This window comes from Lichenostomus cassidix, chromosome 18, assembly GCF_008360975.1.
Source record: "Lichenostomus cassidix isolate B80296 chromosome 18, HeHo_3.0, whole genome shotgun sequence".
Taxonomy (NCBI): Eukaryota; Metazoa; Chordata; class Aves; order Passeriformes; family Meliphagidae; genus Lichenostomus; species Lichenostomus cassidix.
Window position 1 is genome coordinate 7,327,612 of NC_139498.1, and position 24,025 is coordinate 7,351,636.

Consider the following 24,025-nt stretch of genomic DNA (forward strand, 5'->3'; position numbering starts at 1 on the left):
GTGCCAGCCAGGGGGAAGCCATGTGGAGAAGCCTCTTCAGTGCTTGGGGCTCACGTCCAGCCTCTGCATCCATCCCTTCCAAAGCCACTCTGTGACTCCTCAGAGGCTGGGCAGCCAGCTGATGCTGTAGGAAGTTGTCTGGTTGGTGCCAAGCAGAGCTGGCTGGCTCTGGGAGCATCTCCTCGGTGAGGAGCTTTGAGGGAGATGATGGGTTTTGATTTTTCCTAGGGCAGCAGGGCTGGCCCTGGGGCTCTCCTGGAAATGCTGAGCTTGGGCAGCACCCTCTGTTTTCCTCCTTCCTTGCCCAAGCACTGGTGGGGAGAAAGGAGTTAATGGAGACAGCAGACAAGGTGAGGTCAGATGTAGGATGAGAGCTTCCTGCCCCCAGCACTGCCCTTCCCAGCTCCTGCTGGTGCCTGGCTGCCCCAAGGGCTCTTTGAAGTGGGTGACACAACACCCACAAGTGCCACTGGCTCCACACCCCAACATGGCCAGCACAGGGGTGTCCTTAATCTGCTTTTTTTTCTCTTTTTTTGCCTGGATGGAGAAAGTGAGGGTTGATTTAAAGCATGTGGCCTCTCCTGCTGATGTCCCCACTTCAGCCCCAAGCTCTGCATCCCCCCTTGTTACATGCTCTGTGCTCCCTTCCTCAGCCCACTCGTGGAAAGGGAATTTAAAGTGGAAATGTAAACCTTTACCACACTTATTAAATTGCTGTTGCCGGCAGGGAAAGGAGAGCTGTTAAAATAAGGAAAACAAAGGCATCCCTGGGGTTCCACATGACACTGGGGGCTCCTGCCCACTTCTGTGGGAGCAAAATGCAGATTGGTTCTTTGCTGGGCACAGAGGGGCAGAAGGAAGTGTCAGGGCTGCTGTTGTAGTGGTTAAGGCTTAATCCACCCTGGGAAAATGTCTCTTACTGAAGAAGTGCCTGTTTGATGCAATTGTTGCTCAGAATGGAATGCCTGCAGGCTCCAAGAGAAGCACAAAAATTATGCCACCGAACTTATTGAGAAATGGAAGTGTGAATTCACACGTCTTGAGCTGGGGCAGCAGTGCTGGAGAGCTCAGAGCAGGGATGTGTGCTGGCCCCTTCCCTGCTGCCCTGGCACTCTGTTATCTCCACAAGCAGGGACACCCAGGGAATGATTAAATCAATTAATTGATTTTCTATAGCTCATAAGGAAGTCAAACGGCATTTCCATCAACTCGTGATGAGCCAACTCCCCACCATGGCCAGGAGGAATGTTAATGGCTCTTTATGCTTTTATTACCCCTTTTCACTCCTAAATCAAAATTCAGCCTGAGCCCGGGAGGCAGCAGGTACTTCAGAAAATAAAACTAGCACAGTGGGAACCATAGCTGCCTCTGTAAAAACTGGGTTTTCTCATTGATTTATTTGTTTCTCTGGTTTAAACGAGAGAGCAGGGCTCGGTTCAGCTCAAGCAGAGATTAGCTGAGGCTCATCCTGCAGCTCTGCCAGTGCCCCCCAGCTCTGGGGCTCTGCTCTGGGCTCCACTGCTGCTGGGAGGATGCAGCCCCTGGGCTCGCTGGAGATTGATGGGTTTGGAGGAAAGGGATGATTTATTCACCCCTGGAAGCAGAGTGGCAGGATGCCCAGCACTGTTTGGCCAATCTTTTTGGCTGAAGGAGAAAGGGTAATCATTTCAGAAGTGTTAAATGGGTGAGTTCTGCTGCTCCTGAAGCTGAACCTTCTGGGGCAGCTGTGAGTGTGGCTGTGGGCTTCAGCACTGGGTGTGCAGAGCTGGAGGAGTGATGGTGGTGCTGAGCCTCCTGGAGCCTTCCCCTGGCTGGTTTTGGGCTCTGCAAACCCTGCCTTTCCTCCAATCCATGGGCCACTGGCTCCTGACAGCATCATTTTCCCTCAATGAGCAACAGGGACCGTTAGGAGAAGAACCAGTTGAGTTAAATGCTGATACCCTTGAAGAGATGCTTCTCATCAAGACCAAGGACCCAAAGGAAGGTTGGTCACTGTCTCGTGGGTCTGTGGAGTCACTCTGGGCTCTCCCTGCCCTGGGAGTGCTGCTCCTCACCTGGAATTTGGGGTCCCAGCTGCAAATCCAGGGTCCACTTTGCCCCCAGTACCAACAGCATCCACCCCAGTGGGCTCCCCGAGAGCTCTGCTGTCCTCTGGGCTTTGCTACAGCAGCTGCCCTTGATCCATCCCTGGGCTGGAGCCCTTGTGTTTTAGGAAGCAATTTAAAATCGATGTTAATCTTGTAATTTGGAAGCCTCTCCTGCAGTGCGAGGTGTTTGAAGCGCTGCAGAACAGCTTAAAATGCAATTTAAAATAGTGCTGGCTGGCAATAGAGAAGCAACTAAAAATTCCCCGCTGCTGCTTCTTTAAAAGAAAAAGTGAAAGGGGGATGAGAAGGAGGAAGGAAGATGGGTTAAAAGATATATTAAAATAAATAAAAGGTGAACTGCAGCTTGTGCTGGGGCTGGCTGTTTTCATCTCTTCTTCCCCAGCTTCCCAACTCCCCCAGCCCATCTCCAGGGGCTGCGGGGGAGAGGAGATGATCCAGCTCCTTTTACCTGCACTGATGGCTCCTGGCAGGACTGTCCCCATATCCCAGAGGGGACATCAGGTCTCTGGTGTGTGCCCGGGGGGGTAAGAAGTAATAAAAATTGGGGGGAAGAGCCCTGTGCTCTCCCTTGCAGCAATGAAAACTCCCGACTGGGAGTGTGAGCGTCTGTATTGTTCATTTTCATTTTCCTGCCTGTTCCTATTTGTATGGAAATAGGGAGCAGACGTGTCTGGGTGGAGCTGCGGGCTGTTCCTATAGGGTTTCCTTTGGGATGGGATGGACAGGGGGAGCTGGTTGGGTAGAAAAGCATCAGGAGCCTCTTCTGCAGGCTCAGCTTGGAGTCCTGCAGCTGAGAGAGAGAGGAATGAGACCCCAGAGCCAGAACAGGGACAGCCCTGGGGGGTTTCCTGTCACCAGCCTCCTCCATGAGACCTCCATGGGCATCGTGCCAGCAGGAGAAGCTGCAGGAGGGCAGCAGCACTGCAGCTCGTCCCTCCTGACGCTGTTGGTGACAGACCCCAGGATGTGGCTTTGCTGTGGCAGTGTGGGAACGGGATGGGCAGAGCAGTGCCTGGCTGGAGGGGTGGCATGAGGCCTCCAGGAGAGATTTTTGGGGCTGAATGGGGTTATTTCCCACCTGCTGGTGCTGCTTTGGGCAGAGGGTCTCAGCAGGGAACTCCTGCTACACACCAGTAACCCCACTGCCATCGACCCCAGGCACTGCTGGTCTGTGGGAGCTGCAGGGAGGTTCCCCAAGCCCAGGGAAAGTTGTAATTGCTGCTGTCCCCCGCGTCAGGTGCTGTCACCGCGGTCAGGTGCTGTCCCCTGGGTCAGGTGCTGTCCCCCGGGTCAGGTGCTGTCACCGCGGTCAGGTGCTGTCCCCCGGGTCAGGTGCTGCCTGGCTGGGCTGTGGCACAGTGTTAACACCAACCCTGCAGGGCACAGAGGGTCCTGACAGGCTCTGCTGCCCACGATGCAGGGATGGTGAGTGAAACACCCCTGAGGCTGTACATTCACCCAGCTGGGGGCGAGGGGATGATAAACCCGGGAGGAGGTGCTGGCAGGCAGGTGGGACATAATCGACTTTGCCAGCCACTGCCTTAAGGCTGCTTAATTTGGCTGATTACCAGGGAGCTGCTCTGAGGCTCAGCAGCAGGTCCATGGTGCAGCTGGAGCTCTGCTGAGATGTGCACTTCATGGGCACCTCCAGCTGGGTGGCAGCTCCCCGTGGGGCTCCTGGAGCTCTCTTCCACTGGGGCACTGGCTAAGCAGGTCTGTATTTTCCCTGTGTAACTTAAATTAATAAATCTGTGGCAGTTTAATGGCAGAGGTGGGTGGATTTGCTGGCAGCAACAACTGGCTGGGAGCCCACGATGAGGAATGGGTGCCCTTAAGGGCTGCAGACCCCAGTGGGACCTTTTCCATCCCCAGAGCAGCTCCCCAAAGGGGTGGAGATGGGATGTGGGCATTGCTGCCATCCTGAGCCTGGCCTTGATTCTTGTTTCCAGTTAGCAGTGGCTCTCCACGCTGTGATTGCAATGGATTATGTGTCAGAGTTAGTCCTTGGCTAGTTGGCTCTTTGGTCTTTTAATCTGCTTGAATCAAAATCGATGGTAAAAGTAAATAGAGGAACATCAGGGGGGCAGACAATCGAAGGGCTGGGGCTTTGCTGCCTGCAAAAAGGCCAGGGTGGTGTCCCCCAGGGGGATGGGATCCCCAGGACAGCCCTGGGTACCACCCCAAGGAGCAGGGCAGTGAGCTCTGGGTCTGCCAGAACCCCACTGGAGATCCTCCAGTTTCCTCTCCAATAAATCTTCCAAGATTGCATTGCCCTTTTGAGGGGTTTAAGTAGCTTGGAGTTGTCCTTTAACAGAGAAAACCAAAGCAAGTGATGCTTTAGATTGAAATGAATTCAGTTGGTATTTTCAATGGACAGAAGGAATATCTCACTATCTCTGAGCAAATCCCCTGCTGGTGCTGGAGCTGTTGTGAGGTGACCAGGCAGGGATGTGACATGTCTGACAAGGGGGGGAACCAACAGCAACCAGCCAGGTTATGGACATTGGGAATACAGCCTGGGATTGGAATTTAAATATCAGGGAGATGCTTTGGTGCTGTTCACACAGCTCTGGGGAGATGTGGCTTGAGGCTGTGCCTTGGTCTGTGTCCCACAGTACCATCAGTGATGGGTAAGGGAGGCTTTTGCTGCCCTTGAAGTAACTTGGGTTTGGGTGGAAACGTGGATTTTTTTTCCCTCAACTTCTCAGCACAAAGCTGTTTCTGAGCAGCGTGAGACTCCCTGAGCAGAACAGGACTGAGTGACCCAGGGACAGGGAGGTGCCACCAGGGAGGTTTGAGTCACTCCACGTGGCTAAAGGGATGTCATGGTTTAAGCCCAGATGGAAATTAAGCACCAAGAAGCAGCTTGATCAAACCTCTCCTTACCCTTTTGGAATGGGGAGGAGGATCAAAGTAAAACCTCTATGTTGAGATAAGAAAAGTTTATTAATTGAAAAAAAAAAGTAAAATAGAATAATAGTGATAAATAATAATTATAAAAAGGAAACCAAGAAATTATGCAAAGTGCATAATTTTGATGCCAAACCTCACTTTCCTCCTTCTTACCCCCACTTTATATCCTGAGCATGGTGTCACAGGGTCTGGAATATGTCTTTGGTCAGTTTGGTCCCCTGTCCTGGCTGTGTCACCTCCCAGGCACCCCCAGCTTCCCTGCCAGCCTGCCAGAGTGAAAAGCAGCAAAGGCCTTGGCTCTGTGCAAGTCCTGCTCAGCAAAAACAAAAACATCTCTGTAAAATCAGCCCTGTGCTCAGCACTAATCCAAACCACAGCCCCACACCAGCCTGGGAAGGAAATTAACTCTGCCCCAGCTCAAGGGGACATGTCCCAAAGTGCTGCTTTTATTTTCCCAAGGGGTTTGAGCTCCTTTTGGAAACCTCAGCCCAAGCATGGTGGAGCCTGTGTGACAGGGTGACATCCTCCACATGTCACACCCTGTGTGACAGGGTGACATCCTCCACGCTCCATCTGTGTGTGGGAAGTGCTGGGTGGGGATGATTTCCAGTGAGAGCAATGGTGGGGGATGCTGAGGATCCCAAATCATGGAAAACACAAGGAAACTCCTTCCTGTCTGCTCCTTTCCCCATGGCACAACCTTGGCCTTGCCAGCACCACTTCCCACTGTCCCCACTGGTCCCAGCAGGGTGCTAGATGCTCCTGGAGGAGCTTTCCCAGCTGCTCTCCACTCCTGCATGGTCAGAAAAATCCCAAAATCACACAATATCCTGAACAGGGAGGAATCCATGAGCATCACTGTGTTCCACTGAACTTCACCCTTGAATTCAGGTTGGCACAAGCAGCACAATACCCTGAGTGCTCATCCTGGCTCCCATTCCTGGGGGTTCCAGTGGCAGATTCTGGCAGGGGGTGATGCCTGCTCACGGCTGCTTTCACTCCAAGGAGGTATTTTCAAGACAAGTGCATCATTAGTGAATTCCCTTGGGTTCCAACCCATCCAAATTTGAGCATATTGGCTGTTGACTATTCCACTGGTTTCACAGGGAAGCTATTCCTTCTTCCACAAGACATCACCCTTAGGGGATGCTTTCCTTTTTTTCCCCTGATTTCATCCAATTACTTAGCTGTGTGCTCCTCAGAAGCCCCATAAATAATTCTCCTCCCTCTGCTGTGTTTACCAGCACGTCTCATGAAATCCGGTAAGATATGATTGATTGCAATCATTATTTCCTAGTGCTGCTATGAAAACCTCTGTCAGTTCAGTGATTGCCTTGAAAGCGTGGCTGCCACTCAGGAAAGCTGTCAAAACCCTGTCATACTTTAACAAACTCCAATTAATCTGTAGATTTGGTTTACTTGTATTTGCTGTCCCATCATCGCTGATCATCAGGGGAAATTAGAATATTTTCCCTTTGTAATTAGCGGCTTGGTGGCTCTGTATTTTTTAAAGAAAGGGGTTTTCAGAACTGGGGTTTTTTTATTTTTCAGAACTGTTTTACTGGGTTTTTTTTGTGCTGGTGAGGTGGGTTTGGGTTTATCCTGGCTGCTTGTAAAGTCTCCTTGGGGATCTTCAGGGAGCAGCTGGGGGTCCTGGCCAGGATCTCCCCATCCCCTGGATCCCCATGCAGCTGAGCAGCCCTGGGTGTGTGTCTGAGTCTCCATTTCAGGTTAACAAATTAATCCCAGCTCTTGCATTTTTTAAAAGAGTCTCTTCAGCACTTTTCCTCCTTTCTTTCGGTTTTAATGAGACACACTTTCCAAGAGATGTAATAATCATTGCCAAAAATGTCAGGTCGTTGTTAGCTTCCTTAAGCTGCTGGAACAACAACAACAACAACAACAGAGACCAGGAACAGAAAGAGAGAGGTGTTGATGTGGAAGAGCTTCGACTTCATCTCTGAGTGCCAGGGGAGGGCTGGGGGAGATGTGTCCTGCCACAGCTCTGCTTTTTGGCAGGGTGCCCCAAAAGAGAGCACAGGGAGAGCTGGGATTTTTTTTTTTTATTACTATTTTTACTTAGTATTTGGGTTTTATTTATTTCTTTATTTGAGAAGGAAAATCTCGGCTCACTGTTGACAGCAAAGCTCAGAGCTTTGCTGCTGGAAAACATCCTGGAATGGCTTGAAACCAGCTGGGAAATTGGATGTTGGCAGCGACAGGAGGGGAAATCTCAGGGAAATTCAGGGAAGATGATGGGAATATTGGGGGGCCAGGCTGGTGGTGAGGCGCAGAGATGGAGCTTGTGGCTCCACTTGCTGCTGGTTTCTCTGGGATCCAGAGGGAAAAGGATTTGTGTCCTGGTGGGAATATCCTCATCCCTCGTTAGTGGTTTGGGAGCAGATCTGTCCTGCCAGCTGTGCTTCTGGGGTGAGGACTCAGAACAGATCCTTGCCTGGATCAGGAAATCTCCATCTCCATTGCCCTCCCAGGCACCATCCTTGCATCTTCCCAGCAAACCATCACAACCTGACCCCCAAACAAGCTGGGATCCAAATCCTCCATCCATGGGAATCTGGTGGCTGTGGTTTCAGCCTTTGCGGGTTCCTCGGTGCTGCTGCTCTTCAGTGGGACACACTGTGACCTCTATATCACCCAGGGGACAGGGTGACCTTCCTGGTGGGATGGGCAGAGGTGGCTCCTGCATCCCCAAACCCACCCAGGGAGGTCTGGGGCTGCAGGACCTCGGGCACCCACTGATTCAAGCAGAAATCACTGACTTCTTGCCATGGAACTGAGGCAATGTTTGGGGAAGAGCCCAGTTTCAATCTCCATGAATGGTGGCTTGTCCTTTTTTTTTTTTTTTTGAGGAATTGCTTTTGCTCTCAATGTTCCTTCTATTTTGTTAGATAGCGTCAGGAGAAAATAATGTGCTGCTGATAATCTCAGCCAAGCGTGGAAGGGCAGCCTTTGGCGAGCTCTGGCTGGCCTGGTGTCAGCTCCTTGCAGGGGTTAAGGGTTGGCTCAGAACGCTGTGCTGTGCTGTGCATCCGACAGAGCTGCAGGGATCTGATGTTAGCCCAGCTCTGCCGGGGTGAGAAGCTGGCAGAGGAGTGTGGAGTGCTGGAGCCTCCAGTCTGACTGCCATGCCAGTGCAGCCTTTCCTGGGAATCAGCCCTCCCAGCCCCTGGGAGCTGTGGGTGAATGGTGGGTGAATTGCTGGGGCAGTGGGGATGGAGCTGGGATGGAGCAGCAGCAGGAGCTGTCCCAGTGCCCCTGATCCCACCACGGCCATGCCCTGCTCTCATCTGAACACCCAAACCATCCAGACCTCCCATCCAGGCCTCTGTGCTGCTTCACATGCTCAGCAGCTGCTGTGGTGAGGAGCAGCCCATGCCAGGGCTGTCCCTGGCACACAATGCCACCGGGGTGCCCTGCTCCATCCCACCGCCCTGGCTGAGCTGGGTGCAGGGAGCTGTGCCAGGGTTGGGCATCCCAACCTCCCTCTGGCTTTGCAAGCCTGGTTGTGCATCTGTTTGGAGGTGCATGAGGTGTCCCTAAGCCCTGATAGACACCAGATAGCCACCTGATAGCCCCCCAGGGCGTCCAGCAGCTGCTCACCTTCCCAGCATCACCCCCTGGCTCCTGCTGCTCCCTAAATTAAATCTGTGCTGCCTCTTGGAAAGCACATGTGAGTGGAACGGCAGAGATAAGCTAAACGGGAGAAGTTCAGGGGATTATGCACTGATTAAGTTATTACCAACGTGAAATGAGCCGAGCTGAGATGAAACAGGAGCTTTATTTTCTGTTCCCTGGCTCCAGGCTCAGGCTGCCTGTCACTAGATGGCAAATCAAGCTGGGAGCCAGGAGCTCCTGGATCCCCCTGTGCTTTCCATGTGGCAGAGGGTCAGTGCTGTGCAAACCCACAGGAAACAGTGTTAAATGGGGCTGGGAACAGGGGGCCTTCCCTGCTGGAGGGTTTTACTGGGATGCAGCACTTTAAACAGAGCTATTTCCAGTGCTGGGTCACCCACCCCACTGCAGACTTGGGCAGAAAATAAATTCTTCTCAGTAACAGGAAAATCCGGTGCTGCTGGGAGGATGTGTTGAGGGATGACCATCTCTTTGCTCAGTTTCCCGTGTTTTTCCTTAAGGATGCCCTGCAGGCTGCTGTCAAAGGCAGGATGCTGGGCAAGGTGGGTCCTGGAGAGTGACAAATAGAAGTGCCAAATGGAAGTGCCAAATGGAAGGCTGTTTGGTTGGTGCTTGGGAATAAATTCAGCTTTCCATAAGCCCTCAGGACAGGCTGGATCAGGTGGATAAGTCAGGAGTTCATGCCTGGAGAGGCAGGTGAGGGGGCTGAGATAAACACTGGCTCTCCTGAGCTGGAGCAGCCCAGCTGGATTTGGGATTGATCCTGCTTGGGCAGCAGGATGGGGCTGTGGCTCAGAGCCAGGGAGGGGACTCTGGGCACAGCAGGAGCTGTGGAGCCCAGGCCCATGGGCAGCTGTGGGGCTGGGGCTGTGGGCAGGGGGATTTGCTGGTGGGATGTGTCAATGCCCAGCCGTGGCTGTGTCTCACCTGCTCTCTGTGTGCTGCAGTGATGGGAGCGCTGGAGTCCCGAGGCGTGCTGCGGAGGATGAGTGACATGCTGGAGATGCTGATGAAGAGGATGGACATCCTGGCCAGGCTGGAGAACAGCACTGACCTCCACAAAGGGGATGAAGCACGATTCCCTCTGGACAGGTCAGTCAGACCCTGTGGTGCAGTGTTGGGCACAGGGGTTTTGCAGGAGCAGGACACCCCAAAGTGCTGTGTGGGGCCCAACAGGATATGGGGCTTGGGCACATCTTGTGCAGTCTTGTTTGCCATTTCTAGAACCTTTTCTTTTGGGATTTCTGAACTGACTGTGATTTTTAGGATTAGCTGTCACAGCCCCAAGCTTGCCAGAGCTCAAGGAGCATTTGCTCTATGCTCTCAGGCATGCTGTGTGATTTTTGGGGCTGTACTGTGCAGGGCCAGGATTTGGACTAAGTGATCCTTATGGATCCCTTCCAACTCGGGATATTCTCTGATTCCACGATTTCCTGAAGAACCTCTCCCAGCTGTGAGTGTGGCAGTGTGGTAGTGTCTGCACTGCTGTGTTGTGGGGCAGCTGGAGGTGGGACTTGCCGAGGGCTGGAGCAGCACCTGGTGTGTGGGATGTGCTCCCTGAGCTCAGGACACTTGCTTTGTGCCCTCAGGTAGCTGGGGCTGGTTGGAATGCAGGGCTGATGTGCTCAGCCTGGGAGTTGAGCAAGGCTTAAAACAGTGCTGGGGCTCCCTGTGATGCACGTCTCAGCTGGCTGCATGAGAGATGCCATCAGACCTTCCTGTGGTGACAGCTGATTTGCTAAAGAGACCTTTCCCTGCGCTCTGGAAGCCTTTAAACATTCATTGATACTAATTTGAGTGTCATGCCAAGACCTGCACAAGTGGTGGTGGGGGAGCAGGGATGAAAAACCAAAGGGGCAGCACTTGGGACAAACCTGGCAATGTGGAAAAGATGCTGGTGTGGATTTTGCTCAGGTGGAGCCAAGGGTGACACAAGAGGTGGCTGGCAGGGGTGTGACATGCAGGGGTCACCCTGCCCTGCTCTGTGCTGACAGCACAGGAGCTGTGGTGCATCCTGGTGTTTCCTATCCAACATTCCCTCCTCCACCTCCTGCCATCGCTATGCTTCTCTGTTCCCATCAGCATTTCCCTTCCTCTCCCTTGCTTCCCTCACGAGCCTCTTCTGTGCCTGTAATGGAAAACAGAGAAAGTGAGCCTGTAATTAAAGGCTGAGCTCTGCCACAGTGCCTGCACACCTGAGTTAGAGCTGCACAGGCAGCCGTGGAATGCGTGGTCCTGCCTTTTATGCAGCAGCATTTCCAGTACTGAGAAAATATAATTTGCCTCAGCAATGGCAGGTTCTGGGGATTTTGTCATTCTGAGGCTGGCTGGTACCCAAGCGAATGAAATCTCCAATAATCCTGGAGAGGAGTGGACAGGACGATTACAGCCAGCCTCTGGAAGGTACTTGCTCACATTTAATGATTTTCATGGCCAATCTTGTGTTAAAAGAACCAGTAGTTTCAAGTGATGGTGGTTTCTCTACACCAGCAGCCAAGAGATAAACTTAAAAGTGTTTCAGTGGGCTGGCAGCAATTGCTGCAGATGGGGATTTGGGGTTTCAGATCTGCTGTGTGACTGATGACTTTGGGGCCATTTCTTGGAGAGACCAGAGAGGATGGCAGCTGATGGATCCACATGAAAACAGCCTCAGGTTTTGTGTGTGTGCTCAGATGGGCCTGAGCGGTTGAGATAACAGATGTCTTCATTTTCAGGAACAGAAAATCAGGGGCAACTAGTTTATCACCTTATGCTCTTTATAAATCACCCCTAAAGGGAAACCAAATCTCTTCCCTTGATGCTGCATCCAAACCCATCTGTCTCCTCTCCTTGTTCTCACCTGGCCTCTGAAGATCTGGTTTGGTCCTGGGGCAGAACATCTCCAGGTGAAGCAGTAACCATGGGGAGGTTTATTGTGGATGGGATTTTGCTGTGACAATCCCTAAAGAAGCACTGGTGGCATTTGCAAGCACTTGGGAAATGTTTCCCGTGCACTTCCTTCCTTCCCTTCCTTCCCTTCCTTCCCTTCCTTCCCTTCCTTCCCTTCCTTCCCTTCCTTCCCTTCCTTCCATCCATCCCTGGCTCTGGCTGAGGTCTGTGGTCAGAGGGGACATGTTAGAAGTGTCACAGCTGCTCTGGGTCTCAGCAGGTTTGAGTGGCTCCACCTCTGCCGCCACGTGTGCTCCCTAATCCAGTGTCCTTTGCTGCCTTGTCCCTCTCCTTGCTGCCCTTTGAGGGTGCATGGAGCAGCTGGAAAGGCGCAGAGCCACTGTCCCCTGTCTGCCCCTGCTCTGTGCTGATCCCACAGCACTGGGTGCTCCCTGGAGCTGAGCAGAGCTCAGGGGGAATCCAAGAGCAGCTGCTGTGAAACCTGGGCTGGCACCCTGTGCAGTGTGGGTGCTGAGGTCCCTTTGGGGGTAACCAGCTGCAGCTCCTAGGGATCCCTGAGGTGGGATTGAATGTCTCCTGGACCCAGATCAGCCCCATGGAGACACCCGGCTGCTGTTCCTCGTTAGGATCCCGGGATTCCACCAAGGGCTTGTCTCCTTCCCTCCCTGTCTCTGTCTCTTTGATCACCAGTGACCGACTTGAGGCTGTCAGGGAAAGATAATACAATTAAAGGGTGCTAATTTCAAAGGGATTTTAGTCTTCAAAGCATCCCTGCTTGGCACGGCCTGTGCCTTCTTCTCCTTCCTGCTCAGCACAGCCGCCAGCATGGGCTTTGTGGTTCCAGTTGCCCAAAAGTGGATTAATTCTTGTTTTTACAAAGTGCTCTCCTGCTTAAGGCTGGATCTCGCATGGAATCAGCAGGGCTGGGCTTTGCAGAACTCACAGCTGAGAGGAAGGAGGTGAAGGCTTTGCTGGGCTCTATGGGATAACCTGTGAGCTCTGTGCCACTCGAGCAGGGGGTTGGGGTGGCTTTACCCCTTGGAAAGTGCCAGGAGGAGTCTGAATATCCAGGATGGAATTAATGACCTGCCTTGGAAAGCCTCCATGCTGAATGTTGCTCCAAAATCTATCTTGTTCTGGAGGGCTGTCTGATTGAATATTCCACAGGTGCCTCCACATGCAGCCCACCAGCCTCTTGCAACACTTCCGATCAAACTCTTGGAAAACCCAAATGCCCAACTCTAATTTCCTTCCCCTCAGAAGAGCTGTCCAAAGGGGGATGTCATGCTGGGATAAGGACACAGGCAGCACCTGAGGACCCCAGGTGTTGCTGAATCCCTTCTCCAGCCCTGCCTGGGCTCCCTGCTGCCTGCATCCTTCCCATGCTGGGGAGGGAAGGATGGATTCCCTAACGAGGGCGAGCAGCCTGCCAGTCAGCTGCAGGAGAATCAATACTGCCGTTAATTGAATGCAACCCTCGTAAATCATCACAGGGGAAGGAAATTAGGAGTACTTATGGAAGCCTCCTGGAGAGCTGTTTACTGGGCAAGGGAAATATTAGTTTGCAGGGGAAGTGTTGATCGCTCGCTGGAAAGTGCATGGGAGGGAGGAGAGGAGGGGGTCTGAAGTGGCTGACCCAAGCTGGCACCATAACCAGCAGTTTTGGGGCTTGGAAAAATAATTTTCCAGGAGCTGGGCTGGCCCTGTCCACCTCATCCCACAGGGACAGGGCAGAGGGGAAGGCTGGGGTCTGCAACCCTGGCATCCCTGGTCATCCCCCTTCCCCACTGAGTGTTTAGCCTGCAAAGCATGTTATTTCCCAACCACTGATTAATCTTCAAGCTTAATTACTGCCAAGGCTCAGTTAATTTCCACACACTTTAAGTATTTGTTCTTCTAATCATTACATGACTCCATATTCCCCCAGTAATTAAAAGTCTCGCAATATGACACTAAATGGATGATGTTCCTGCATCCTGCCAGCCTGGCTCTATTAATTCCTGAATTGTTGCTGGTGGTGAGCTGGCTGGAGTGAAATCACTGCCAGATGCTGTGGGCTCCTGCTGCCCAGGTGAGCCTGGAGCAGTCTCAGACCCCTCTGTGCATTGCCTCCCCGTCTCCTGGGCAAACTGAGGGGCTCAGTTGGGGCTGCAGCAAGGGGAGGATGTGCTGTGGGGTTTAAAGCTCCTCAGAGCAGCCCAGGGAAGGTAAGAACCATCCTGTGGTCCAGCCTGGCTTTTCTGGTGTTTGTTGGCTGCAGGAGCAGCATCATGGGGGCATCAGGGGGCAGGAGCTTTCCTCCCAGGCACTTACCTTCCTGAAAATCTGGTTTGGTCCTGGGGCAGAACATCTCCAGGTGAAGGAGCCACCATGGGGGCATTCCTTGTGGATGGGATTTTGCTACTGGAGCACTGGCAGCATTTGCAAACACCTGGGAAGTGTTTCCCAAGCACTTTCTTCATTCCCTGCATCCCAGGGTGTGGCTGAGGTCTGTGGTCAGAAGGGATGTGACCCACAGGTCCCATAGCCCTTTCCAGCCTGGCAGAGGTGATGAGTTGTTTCTCCTGAGGATGTCTCCAGCCTGGTCCTGCAGGATTTCAGTGTTACTCGGAGGGGATGGGCACAGTTCAGGGACTCAGTGAGGGTCTGGAGTCCCCATCAAGGTCAGGAGAGGACATAAATGGGGGAATTCCTGCCTGGGCAGCTGAGATAAACTGCTTTTCTCTCCAAGGCAGAGCAGGGAGGCAGCTGTGTGCTGCTGGCAGGTGAGCAGGGTTCATCCATGTGTCCCACATTTCCAGAGGGGCTGTGGCCTCCTGGATATCTGTATCTTGACAAAGTGGCAATTCCATAACCCTGCTTTCTGTGATTTCTCCACAAATAAACCCACTGCTGCCCACAGTGTGGCTCAGCCCAGTTCTGCTCTGAGGGTTGGGAGGAAAATGAAGTTTTGGGCTTGTGGCTTGTGCTTTTCAGGGAGGATCTCAAAGCACTTTATAACATTGATAAAATATTTTAATTAATGGTGTTGGTTGTACTTTGCTGGTGAGCTACAGGGTTTGGTTGAAAAGCTGGTTTTCATCATCTTTTTCATGGAGTTTATTGCCAGCTCTCTGAAATGTCAGTGTTCTCCCCTGGGGTATGCAGCCACAGGCTTTGGGTTAGCTCAGGGTCTCCTAGAAAAGTGTTTGTGTGAGAAATATCACCCACAATCAACTGAAATGAAAATAAATGGAAGAGCTTTAGCGAGTTAAATGCTCCAGTGTTTATTATGTGATTTATTATGTAACTTGGTGTTGGAGCAGTTCAGTCAGGGCTCTGCCCATGCATCATCTGCTATTTGCTTCAAACGAGTTTCCAAGGAATTCTCCCATCCCAAATCATGTTCTCTGGGATATTTTCTCAGGGTGAATTTCCAGTGAGCTCAAACACAGCCAGAGTGAACTCAGGTCTCTGTTGAGGTGTTTGTCTCACCCTGAGGTGGAAAACATCACGATGTACAGAGACCCCAGAAATCACGCTGGGAGCAAACGCTGTCCTCTGATGTTTTACAAAATAGTTTTATTTCATTTTAATTTTTCATCCAGGGCTCTGCTTTGGCTCCTTGGGCAAAAACTTTTACAATATTTAAAGAGGCAAATGGCAGCACAGGCACTTGAGTGAACAAGTGGAAATCCTTTGGTAAACTGTTCTGTGCAAATGCTGAATTTGTTGACGTATTATCTTCAGAACATCTGCTTTTCTCCATCTGTATTGGTCTTCCCAAAGCCATGGCTTTCACCAGTTAATAGCAAGAAATATCGGATGAGCAAGCAAATATGTTTAGGGCTTGTATTATGAAGACAACACACAAAGAGAAAGAGATTCATCTTTTCATAATGCCACTTTTATAAAAGGCAATAAAAACACAGTGGCTTGTAAAAAGGGATAAACAGGCTGGATCCGAGCTGGTGCTGCCGAGTTGGGGACAAGAGCAAAGTGAAGGGAACCAAATTAATGCATAAAAAAGTGACGGCAAACCCAACCTCCGGCTATATTCTATGGCAAATGATCTGTCAGTGGGGAAAGATACATCTTAATAGCAGTTTTTGAAATGAGATGAATACTGTATACAGAGCATTAGAAGGCGCAGTGTGATCTGAATCTTAATCAACGCGGGGAAATATAAATCTGAAAATAATAAAGACGAAATCAATATTGATGGTTAGGAGTAAAAGTACTGTATTTGCTGTAGTAAACGGTTTTAAGGTCCCAGGGAAAAAATTGTTCTAGAAAAGCTGTGGTGATTGAGTGTAGTTTCAATAGCTGGCACAGGGCCAGCACATTTTGGTGGCATTTAGAGTGTCGCTATGGAAAAATTTAAAAAGCAAGAAGGGAAAAGGCAAAAAGCTTCTCCCTGGGCAGTGGTGGTGCTGGAAGAAAGGAGATTTTTTTCCGCTGGCAGGGGCTGTGCTGGCATCCTGGCCTGGATACAAGCACCTGGTGGGACATTCCTGCTCTGCTGAGCTGTCACTGAGCAGAACAAACCACTTACCTTGTCCTTCCCGGTGACTCCAGTTACTCAGAACAAGGCATCAAACTCCTACGAGGCGCAGAGAACCTTCTCACATCGGAGATTTTCCTTTAAACGCCTTATTTTCTTGTCCCCTGCCCGGGTGACAAATCGCTGTGCTGATAGTTGATGTAACTTACGCCTAACCTGCTTGTCACCTCCTTAATGCCTTCCATGAAACTTGCTGCTCCAGTGATGGCCTTGTTACCCAGCAGATACAAACACTGGGAGCCATCAGAGATCCCAACTGGAGTGTGGCTCTTCCCCCAAGTGAAATCCCTCGCTCAGGGGTTTGGAAGCAGCTCCTTTGGCATGCAAGGGTGAGGAGCATGGGAGATTTGAGCCTGGCTCTGTGTTTTGAAGGGACTTTTCTACCTTTTTCTATAATCTTTAATACATGCCAAAAGCCATGGTGGATGTTTTTAGTGCCACTTTTCCATAATCCTCTGTGTTTTGGGGAAAGCATTGTGATGCTCATGCAGCTCCTGCTCAGAAACACATTTTGCATCTAAGGGCTCTGAGGTGAAATCTGTGTTTGGAGAGCAGCTGGAGCTTCTCAAGAGCTGGGCAAGCTGGCACAGACCCTGGGCCAGCTCCATCACCCTGGCAGGACTCAGACTGGCTGCGAGGCTGAGCTGGAAGAAAGGCATTTATTTGGGATAATGATCCTGATTTTAGTTTGGGTATTTCCATGGGGGCTCAGCCCTGGCTGAGCTGAGGTCTGGAGGTCATCAGTGAGGAGGTGAGGACTGAGGTTGCTGTTGATTTTTGAGGCTCACCTGGTTCCTTGGGTGTTTGGGAGGAGGTTTGGATCCAAGTGAGGACTGGGATAGCTTCTGGGAAAAGGCAGAAGCTGAACTGTGGGACAATCCAAGTGCTCTGAAGGGTGGGAGCAGTGCTGCTGTGGCTGTGGTCATCCTCTCTCCTTGCCATGAGTGATGGAGAAACCTGGGGAGCATCTTCACCAAGCTCACATCCTTTTCCTGTTGGAAACAGGAATTTGGGCTCACTGACCCTAATGACCCATAATGATGTTTTCTCCTAAACTGCCCACCCAGACATTTACTGAGTGCCTCTGCATCACCTGTAGGGTCTGACAGCAGCTTGCTGGTGGAAAAAGGGTTGCAGAAATGGGGCTTGGTGAGCTTTCAGAGCAGGACAATTTGATCTCCTTGGAACCATGCTGACAAGCAGAGCTTATCTCAGGTTATTTTTGTGCCCATATTTTTCCAGGGCCTCACGAGCAGCCTCCCTGCTGCAGCAGCTCCAGCGGGATACCTGGGCTTTATGCTCTGCAAAGGTTGGAAGTGACTCGGGGGCAATGGTGTCCTCTGCATTTAATTATTATTTCTTAAAAGCCCAAGATCAGTGGCTCCCTGTGGAGATATGCAGCCTGAATATTGATGGTCGTAAACCATGCCAGAAGGAAAAATGTGGGCTGCTCGCTGCTGGCAAATGGACTTTAAATCAACAACCGAAGCAGTGTCGGTTCATAAAACCAGGATTTTTTTAGCCTTGAGGACAGAGGTACTTTAAATCCCAGCCTTCGGGTTCACTGATCTGCTGGAGAACAAACATAAAACTTCACCACGAAGGACCTGACATCAGCACATATTTTTTGTGCCACGAGTATTCAAGGTAGCCCTTTTGGTTTTGCTCACTGCATGTGACATTCCCTTGTGTTAGAACGACCTCGGCGGCAGCGGGAGGGAAAACTTACAACCCAAACACTGCAGAAGGGGAAATTATTTACTGGCATAACTCGTCGAGACGAGGTGGCTGTTTGTGGTGGAAGTGGCAGGAGAGGTGTTGGAGGGGGAGAGATCACTCCTTGTCAGGTCTGGCAGGCAGCACAGCTGATGGATGGAGTTCTCTGTGCCCTTTTCTAGATTACAGCAGGTTTTAATTGACACCCAGCCTCCTCACTGGGCTGTTTTTCTGTTTACACACTGTGTCCCTTAGATGAGTTTAACAGGGCTGTTTACCCAGGACGGTGTTGATTCTAGGTTTGATTCCATGGAAGCACATGCAGGTGTATAAACTGGTGGGATTTGACCTCCAGCCTCGCTGGGAAGGTGCCTGTGGGCTTTGCTGGGGTTGCCATCCTCAGCTGTCACCATGCTGCCCCAGCTCCCTGTCCCTCACTCTGCTCCTTGCTGGGGTCCTGGAATTCCACTCGCTTGAATTTCAGAGCCACTGAGGTTGGAAAACTTCTCTAATATCATTGAGACCAACCATTAACCCAGCACTGCCACCACTAAACCAAGTCCCTAAGCACCATGGCTGTGTGTTTTTCCAGGGATGGTGATTCCACCATTCCCCTGGGCAGCCTGTTCCAATGCCTGGCCTCACTTTCAGTGATAATTTCCTGATATCCAATCTAAACCTCCTCTGCTGCAACGTGAGGCTGTTTTGTCTTGTCCTACTGTTTGTTACCTGTGAGAAGAAATTGATCCCCACCTTGGGCTGGCTCAGGACATCCACATTTCCTGTGTATTCTTTTGTCACTCTGCTCCAAGCCCACAAACTTCCCCATCCTTCCTCAGTTTTACCTTGTTTTCTCTGTATTTTTATTCTTTTTCCCATTTTTTTTCCTTCCCAGCACGGCTTCCTACGTGCATCGCAAAGCCAATAATCACAGCAGAGGATTTTCAAACACAGCACATCTGAAATAAGAAAACACTTTTTTTCCAGCCTATTTAATATTTCCCCACATAAAATGCACAGGTGGATCCATGTTTATCAGCACACTGCAAAAAATGGCAGAACATGTATAAATACTGATTTAAAAAGCTTTTCAGTCAAACCTCCTAGAAGGCAGTGACTTCTTTGCCTGTTAAATGCTGCACCAGCCATTCTTGTGTTTCATCCTGGGGCCAAGCTCAACCTGATGGCACTTTCCAAGGGCATGGGTTTTGCTCTGAGCACCTCTGAGTGTCACCACTGGGAGACATCAAGTGGTCAGGGTTAATTTGGTTTCCTTCCCAGGTTCCAGCCAGCAGCTGGGTTGATGGAGAGGATCCAGGCCATAGCTCAGAACGTCTCAGACATTGCAATAAAGGTGGATCAGATCCTGAGGAACAGCCTCCTGAATGGGAAAGGTGAGTGTCCCTGGGGGTCCCCAAGCTCCAAACCCCCTGTGTGCTTTGCTGTTGCCATGGGAAGATCCAACCATGAAAAATTTCGTAAAAATGTTGGGAATGGATGCTGATCTGAGGTTGGCTTCCTCGGGAAACTCAGGGGGATGAGTGGTGACAAATCTGAATGGCTGTCAGGAATAAACGCCAGGGAATTAAATGCAGAATTAAAGGTGAGGAGCAGTGCCAGCACAAGCACCTGGACAGAAAAATTCAGTGGTTTGGATCCAAATTCACAGGAGCTGGGATTCAGCACCACGAGAGACATTCCCATCCCACTCTGGCACTGCTGGGAGGGCAGCTGGGCTCTCCAGATGTTTCTCCACGTGGCTGTCTGGTTCTTGGGGTTTAGGCAGAATATCCTTCCATTGTCTCTTGCACCTCATGATTTTTCATTTATGGGCCAAGGAGGGCTTAGAGGAGGGGTGGTGGTTTTTATAAACCCAGCCACAGAGGGGAAAAAAGATCCTGTTACCTTTTTAGCCCCTTAATGGCTTATTCTGGAGCTGACCCTGGGGGCTGAGTCTTCTTCCAGCAGCTCAGCAAGACAGTTTTTATTGCAAGCTTACAGCATAAAGGCTGTCAAGTACTTCCCTAGATCCTGCAGCCTGCTGACAGGAGTGTGGATTGGTGGGACTTGGGGCCTGGAGCAGGCAGAGGGCAGCAGAAAAGTGCTGGAAATGAACCTGCTGAGATTTAGGAAAGGGGAAAATTCCCAGCATTGAAGCAGGGTGGGTTTCCTCTGTTTCCTCCTTGATTTCAGAAGGATGCTGGAGATGCCTCAGTTCTTGATGTCCTGCTCCATCCAGAGGGATGGGGCTGTCTGCCAGCCCAGCTGTGGAGCCCATGAACCTGCTTGGGGGCTACCAGCCCCATCCCACCCCATCCAACCCCATCCCACCCCATCCCACCCCATCCCACCCCATCCCACCCCATCCCACCCCATCCCATCCCATCCCATCCCATCCCATCCCATCCCATCCCATCCCACCCCATCCCATCCCACCCCAGCATTTCCAGCAGCTCCTCTGTCATGCCCCAGCTCTCCCCATGCCCAAATTTTCTCTCTGCAGTGATGGAAGGCAGGAGGGATCAGTGTGAGGTGCCCAGGGACCCCAAGTACCCTGACTGCGCCGGGAAGGTGGAGGTGAGTTGGGGTTCCCTGTCTGGGAGAGGTGCTCAGCCTCAGGTGGAAGCTGCTGGGAAGGGAAAAACCCAAAGCAGTGACCCTGGGGGTTAAACTGGGCAGGGCAGTGAGGAAGGGGATGTTTTCCAGAATAAAACTCCAGAATAATACTGGAAATGTACAGCTCGTTGAAGGAGGAGGAGAGAGCCAAAGGTGTGGAAAGCAAAGCAGGGCTGGGCTTTGAGGAGAAAACACAAGGGAGGTGTCCAACCTTGCCTGGCAGCCTTTGCTCCACAAATGGGACAGTTTTCCCCAATAAAAAGGCTTGTTATTGCCTTCAGGCAGCAGCAGAGTCAGTGAGACCACCTCTGCCTGCAGCCCTGCCTGCTGCAGTTTGTGTGTTTAATGCCAGAAGCACAGCGAGGAGGAAGCTCTGTCACACCATCCCTAAATATCTGGAGGATTCCCTGGTGCCTGGGGAACAAGCTCAGCCCTGCCCAGAGCAGCAGCTCCTCCAGGTGACCAGGACCTCCACCTCAAATCAGATGTCCTGCCTGACCCAACCTGCTCTTTACACCAGAATGCTGCCTGGCACTTGGCCCAGAGCATGATGGCTTTGTCAGAGAGCAGATTTACATCAGCTAATTAAAAGCATTGCCCTTTTCCCTCCTCTTTCCAGCCTGCTTCAAGCTCAGGCTTCTGCAGGGCTGAGTCTCCCTGAAAAGATATTGAAAGCTGTAAGAAAATTATATGGGGGGCTGGATTTTTCTCTTCCATGGGTGTTAGCCATCCTTTCCTTCCGCAATTTGAGTAAATTCAGGATGTAATGCAGCTCTGGAAGGCTGTAATCCCATCTCCCCTCCTGGTGATTGCTGCACTTTACAGACTGGGCACAGCAACCTGTCCCTGAGTAGATTTGTTTTTGTAGCTGAATTAGGAAGAGGCTGGCAAGAGCCCTTGCGGGGGATGACAGATCACTGCTCTGGTCCCTGGTTATTCCCCTCCATGTGAAATCATCCCTGGGGACTGCTGGCAGATCTCTCTCCCTGCCCCGCTGCTCCAGGGCAATGAGATCAGCAGCTCCCCAGCAAAGCCAGCCAGAGGAAAAACCCCTGTGGTGCATCATTTCCTGGGGATTAATGGCTGTGCCCCCAGGGAGGGCTGGAACCAGTGCTAGAAACCCAGGGAGCCCCCAGCAAACCCTCCTGGCTCCTCCTCTGCCCCACATCCCCTGGAGGAACAGAGAGGTGAACCTCAGCCCGTGGCACTGGCACTGGGTTTGCAGCCCTTTCTCCACCCTCTGCCTCCCATTTTTATCTCCCAGACACAGAAAGGGGATGCAGAACAGATGTTTTCCCCCTCAGGGGCAGCTGGCAGGGCTGTCCCATCCCCTCCATGAGCCCCAGGTGTTTTTTTCCCCCTGCAGTGGATGAGGGCCCGCTGGACCTCTGACCCCTGCTACGCGTTTTTCGGCGTGGATGGCACCGAGTGCTCCTTCCTCATCTACCTCAGCGAGGTCGAGTGGTTCTGCCCTCCCCTGCCCTGGAGGAACCGGACAGTGGCTGAGCCTTCACTGCCACCACAGCCCCGGGGGCAGGTAAGGTGGGCCCAGCCTGGCTTCTGCTGCTCCAGGGATTTTGGGGGGAGGCATCGGCTCTGAGGCTGCTGGAAATAAATATTTGGTGTCAGCAGGGCCATGATGCCTTGTGTGGGTTTTCCCAGAATCACAGGATGGGTGGGGTTGGAAGGGAACTTTAAAGGGTATGGGCAGGGACACCTTGCAGTGGACAGGTTGTTCCAAGCCCTGCTCAACCTGGTTTTGAATGTTTCCAGGGATGGAGAGCTCTCTTTGCAACCCACACCAGTGTTTTATCACCCTTGCCATGAAAATTTTCTTCCTCATATCTAGACTGAATCAACTCTCTTTTAAAGCCATCACCCCTTGTCCTAAAGCAACAGAATGATAAAAACTGTATCCCTGTCTTTCTTACAAGCCCCCTTTAAAAGCTGCAAGAAAATCCCTCTGGATCCTTCTCTTGGCCAAGCTGAACACCCCCAGCTCTCTCAGCCTGTGTCCATGGCAGAGATGCTTCATCCCTCTGCTCATTTTTGTGGCATCCTCTGGATTACTCCAACACATCCCTTTGTTTCCTCCCCTGAGAAATCTCAGTTCTCATGAGATTTTCTGGGTGCAGTGGGATTTGGGGCAGGAAGTGGAGGAGCTGTGACAGCTCCAGGGCAGCAGGAAGGACTCAGACCAGCTCTGCTGAGATGGACAAACCTCTCCCAGGCTGCTGGGCAGCCCTTTCCCTACCCTCCCCATGCAGAGCGTGCTCCTTCCCTAGGCAGCTTTCCGGAGGGACCTGGCTCGCCTGCTGGAGCTCATTGGCACAGGCAAGGAGTCCCTGAGCTTCATGAAGAAGAGGATCAGACACCTGGCCCAGCAGTGGCTGCGGGCGGCGCGGCGCCTCGAGGAGAAGCTGGCAGGACGGCAGAGGGACCAGAAACACGTATGGGGGTGATGGGGAGCAGACTGAGCTGAGCCCTTGGGGACACGGGGAGTGGGGACAGCGGGGATGGGAGCCAGCTGGGAGGAAAATTCATTTCTGGAAGCAGCCTGGGTGTGCAGGGTCAGTCTGTGGTTCGTGGATGTGACTCCAGAGGCATTCAGGCAGGAGTGGTGGTGCTGAGCAGTGGGGTGGATTTTGGAGATGGATCCTGCTGACAGCAGGAGGAGACAGCAGCAGGCAGGAGCCTGGCAGGTCCACTCTGAGGTTCCTGGTCCTCTTGTTGGTGCTTTTATGGTGCCCTTCCTTTGGCCCCTGTGTGCTGGGAAATGCAGCTCCAGCCCATGCTGCAGCCTGTGATGTACGTGGAGAGCACCAGCCTGGTCCCAGGACACAGAGTGCCCTGGAGCTGCCAAACTGACCATCGGGTCTGTGCTAACTGGACAGAGATCATTTGTCTGCACACCTGACTGAGCTCCCTGAGTAATTACAGCCTGCAGAGGAGCTGGAGGGACTCAGGGAGCATAAGTCATTCTGGGCTGGAAAAGCCAAACTGTCTTTCCCCAGTGCTGTAATTTCTCCTTGTCTCTGCAGATCTTGATCCATATTGGCTTCCTGACGGAGGAGTCAGGGGATGTGTTCAGCCCACGGGTGCTGAAGGGAGGCCCTCTGGGCGAGATGGTGCAGTGGGCTGACATCCTGGCTGCCCTCTTCATCCTGGGACACAGCCTGAGGGTCACGGTCTCTCTGAAGGAGCTGCAGAGGTCAGTGCTGGGTTACACTGAGGACTGAAAAGGCTGGGGGTGGCTCTTTGCCCACCTGCACCTCAGACAGTGCTGGGGCTGTGCTGTACCACCAGCACCATGGCCAGGAGAGATGCCATTCCTTCTACATCCCAGGACAGTGGGGAGGAATGGTGTAAAGCAATGCTCTGCGTGGGGCTGATGGGGACATGTCTGGGGCAGGGCTCTGCCCTGTGACCCTGGCACTGGATCTGAGCAGAGTGGCCCCTGCTGCCAGCACACAGCATCACCTGTCCCCTGTCACCTGCCTGGATCCAGCCCTGGGAAAACTCCCTTCCCCACCCCATTCCCTAGGGATGCTCTCTGCTGGGCTGGTGGCCATGTGGCTGCACGATG

General features: G+C 52.0%; 1 protein-coding gene across 3 annotated transcripts in view; it reads left to right on the forward strand.

The window, feature by feature from the left end:
- MGAT5B (alpha-1,6-mannosylglycoprotein 6-beta-N-acetylglucosaminyltransferase B) overlaps positions 1-24,025 on the forward strand; it is a 62,468-nt gene that overhangs the window by 13,239 nt on the left and 25,204 nt on the right. For 2 of the 3 annotated variants that reach the window (XM_085077866.1, XM_085077867.1), the window contains exons 3-8: positions 9,623-9,767; positions 19,105-19,217; positions 20,327-20,400; positions 21,806-21,976; positions 22,725-22,889; positions 23,481-23,650. In XM_085077866.1, coding sequence (XP_084933992.1) covers positions 9,623-9,767; positions 19,105-19,217; positions 20,327-20,400; positions 21,806-21,976; positions 22,725-22,889; positions 23,481-23,650 — 838 coding nt within the window. Of the gene's footprint in view, positions 1-3,696; positions 3,822-9,622; positions 9,768-19,104; positions 19,218-20,326; positions 20,401-21,805; positions 21,977-22,724; positions 22,890-23,480; positions 23,651-24,025 lie in introns of those variants that run through there. The other variant, XM_085077868.1, reaches the window with a different exon arrangement.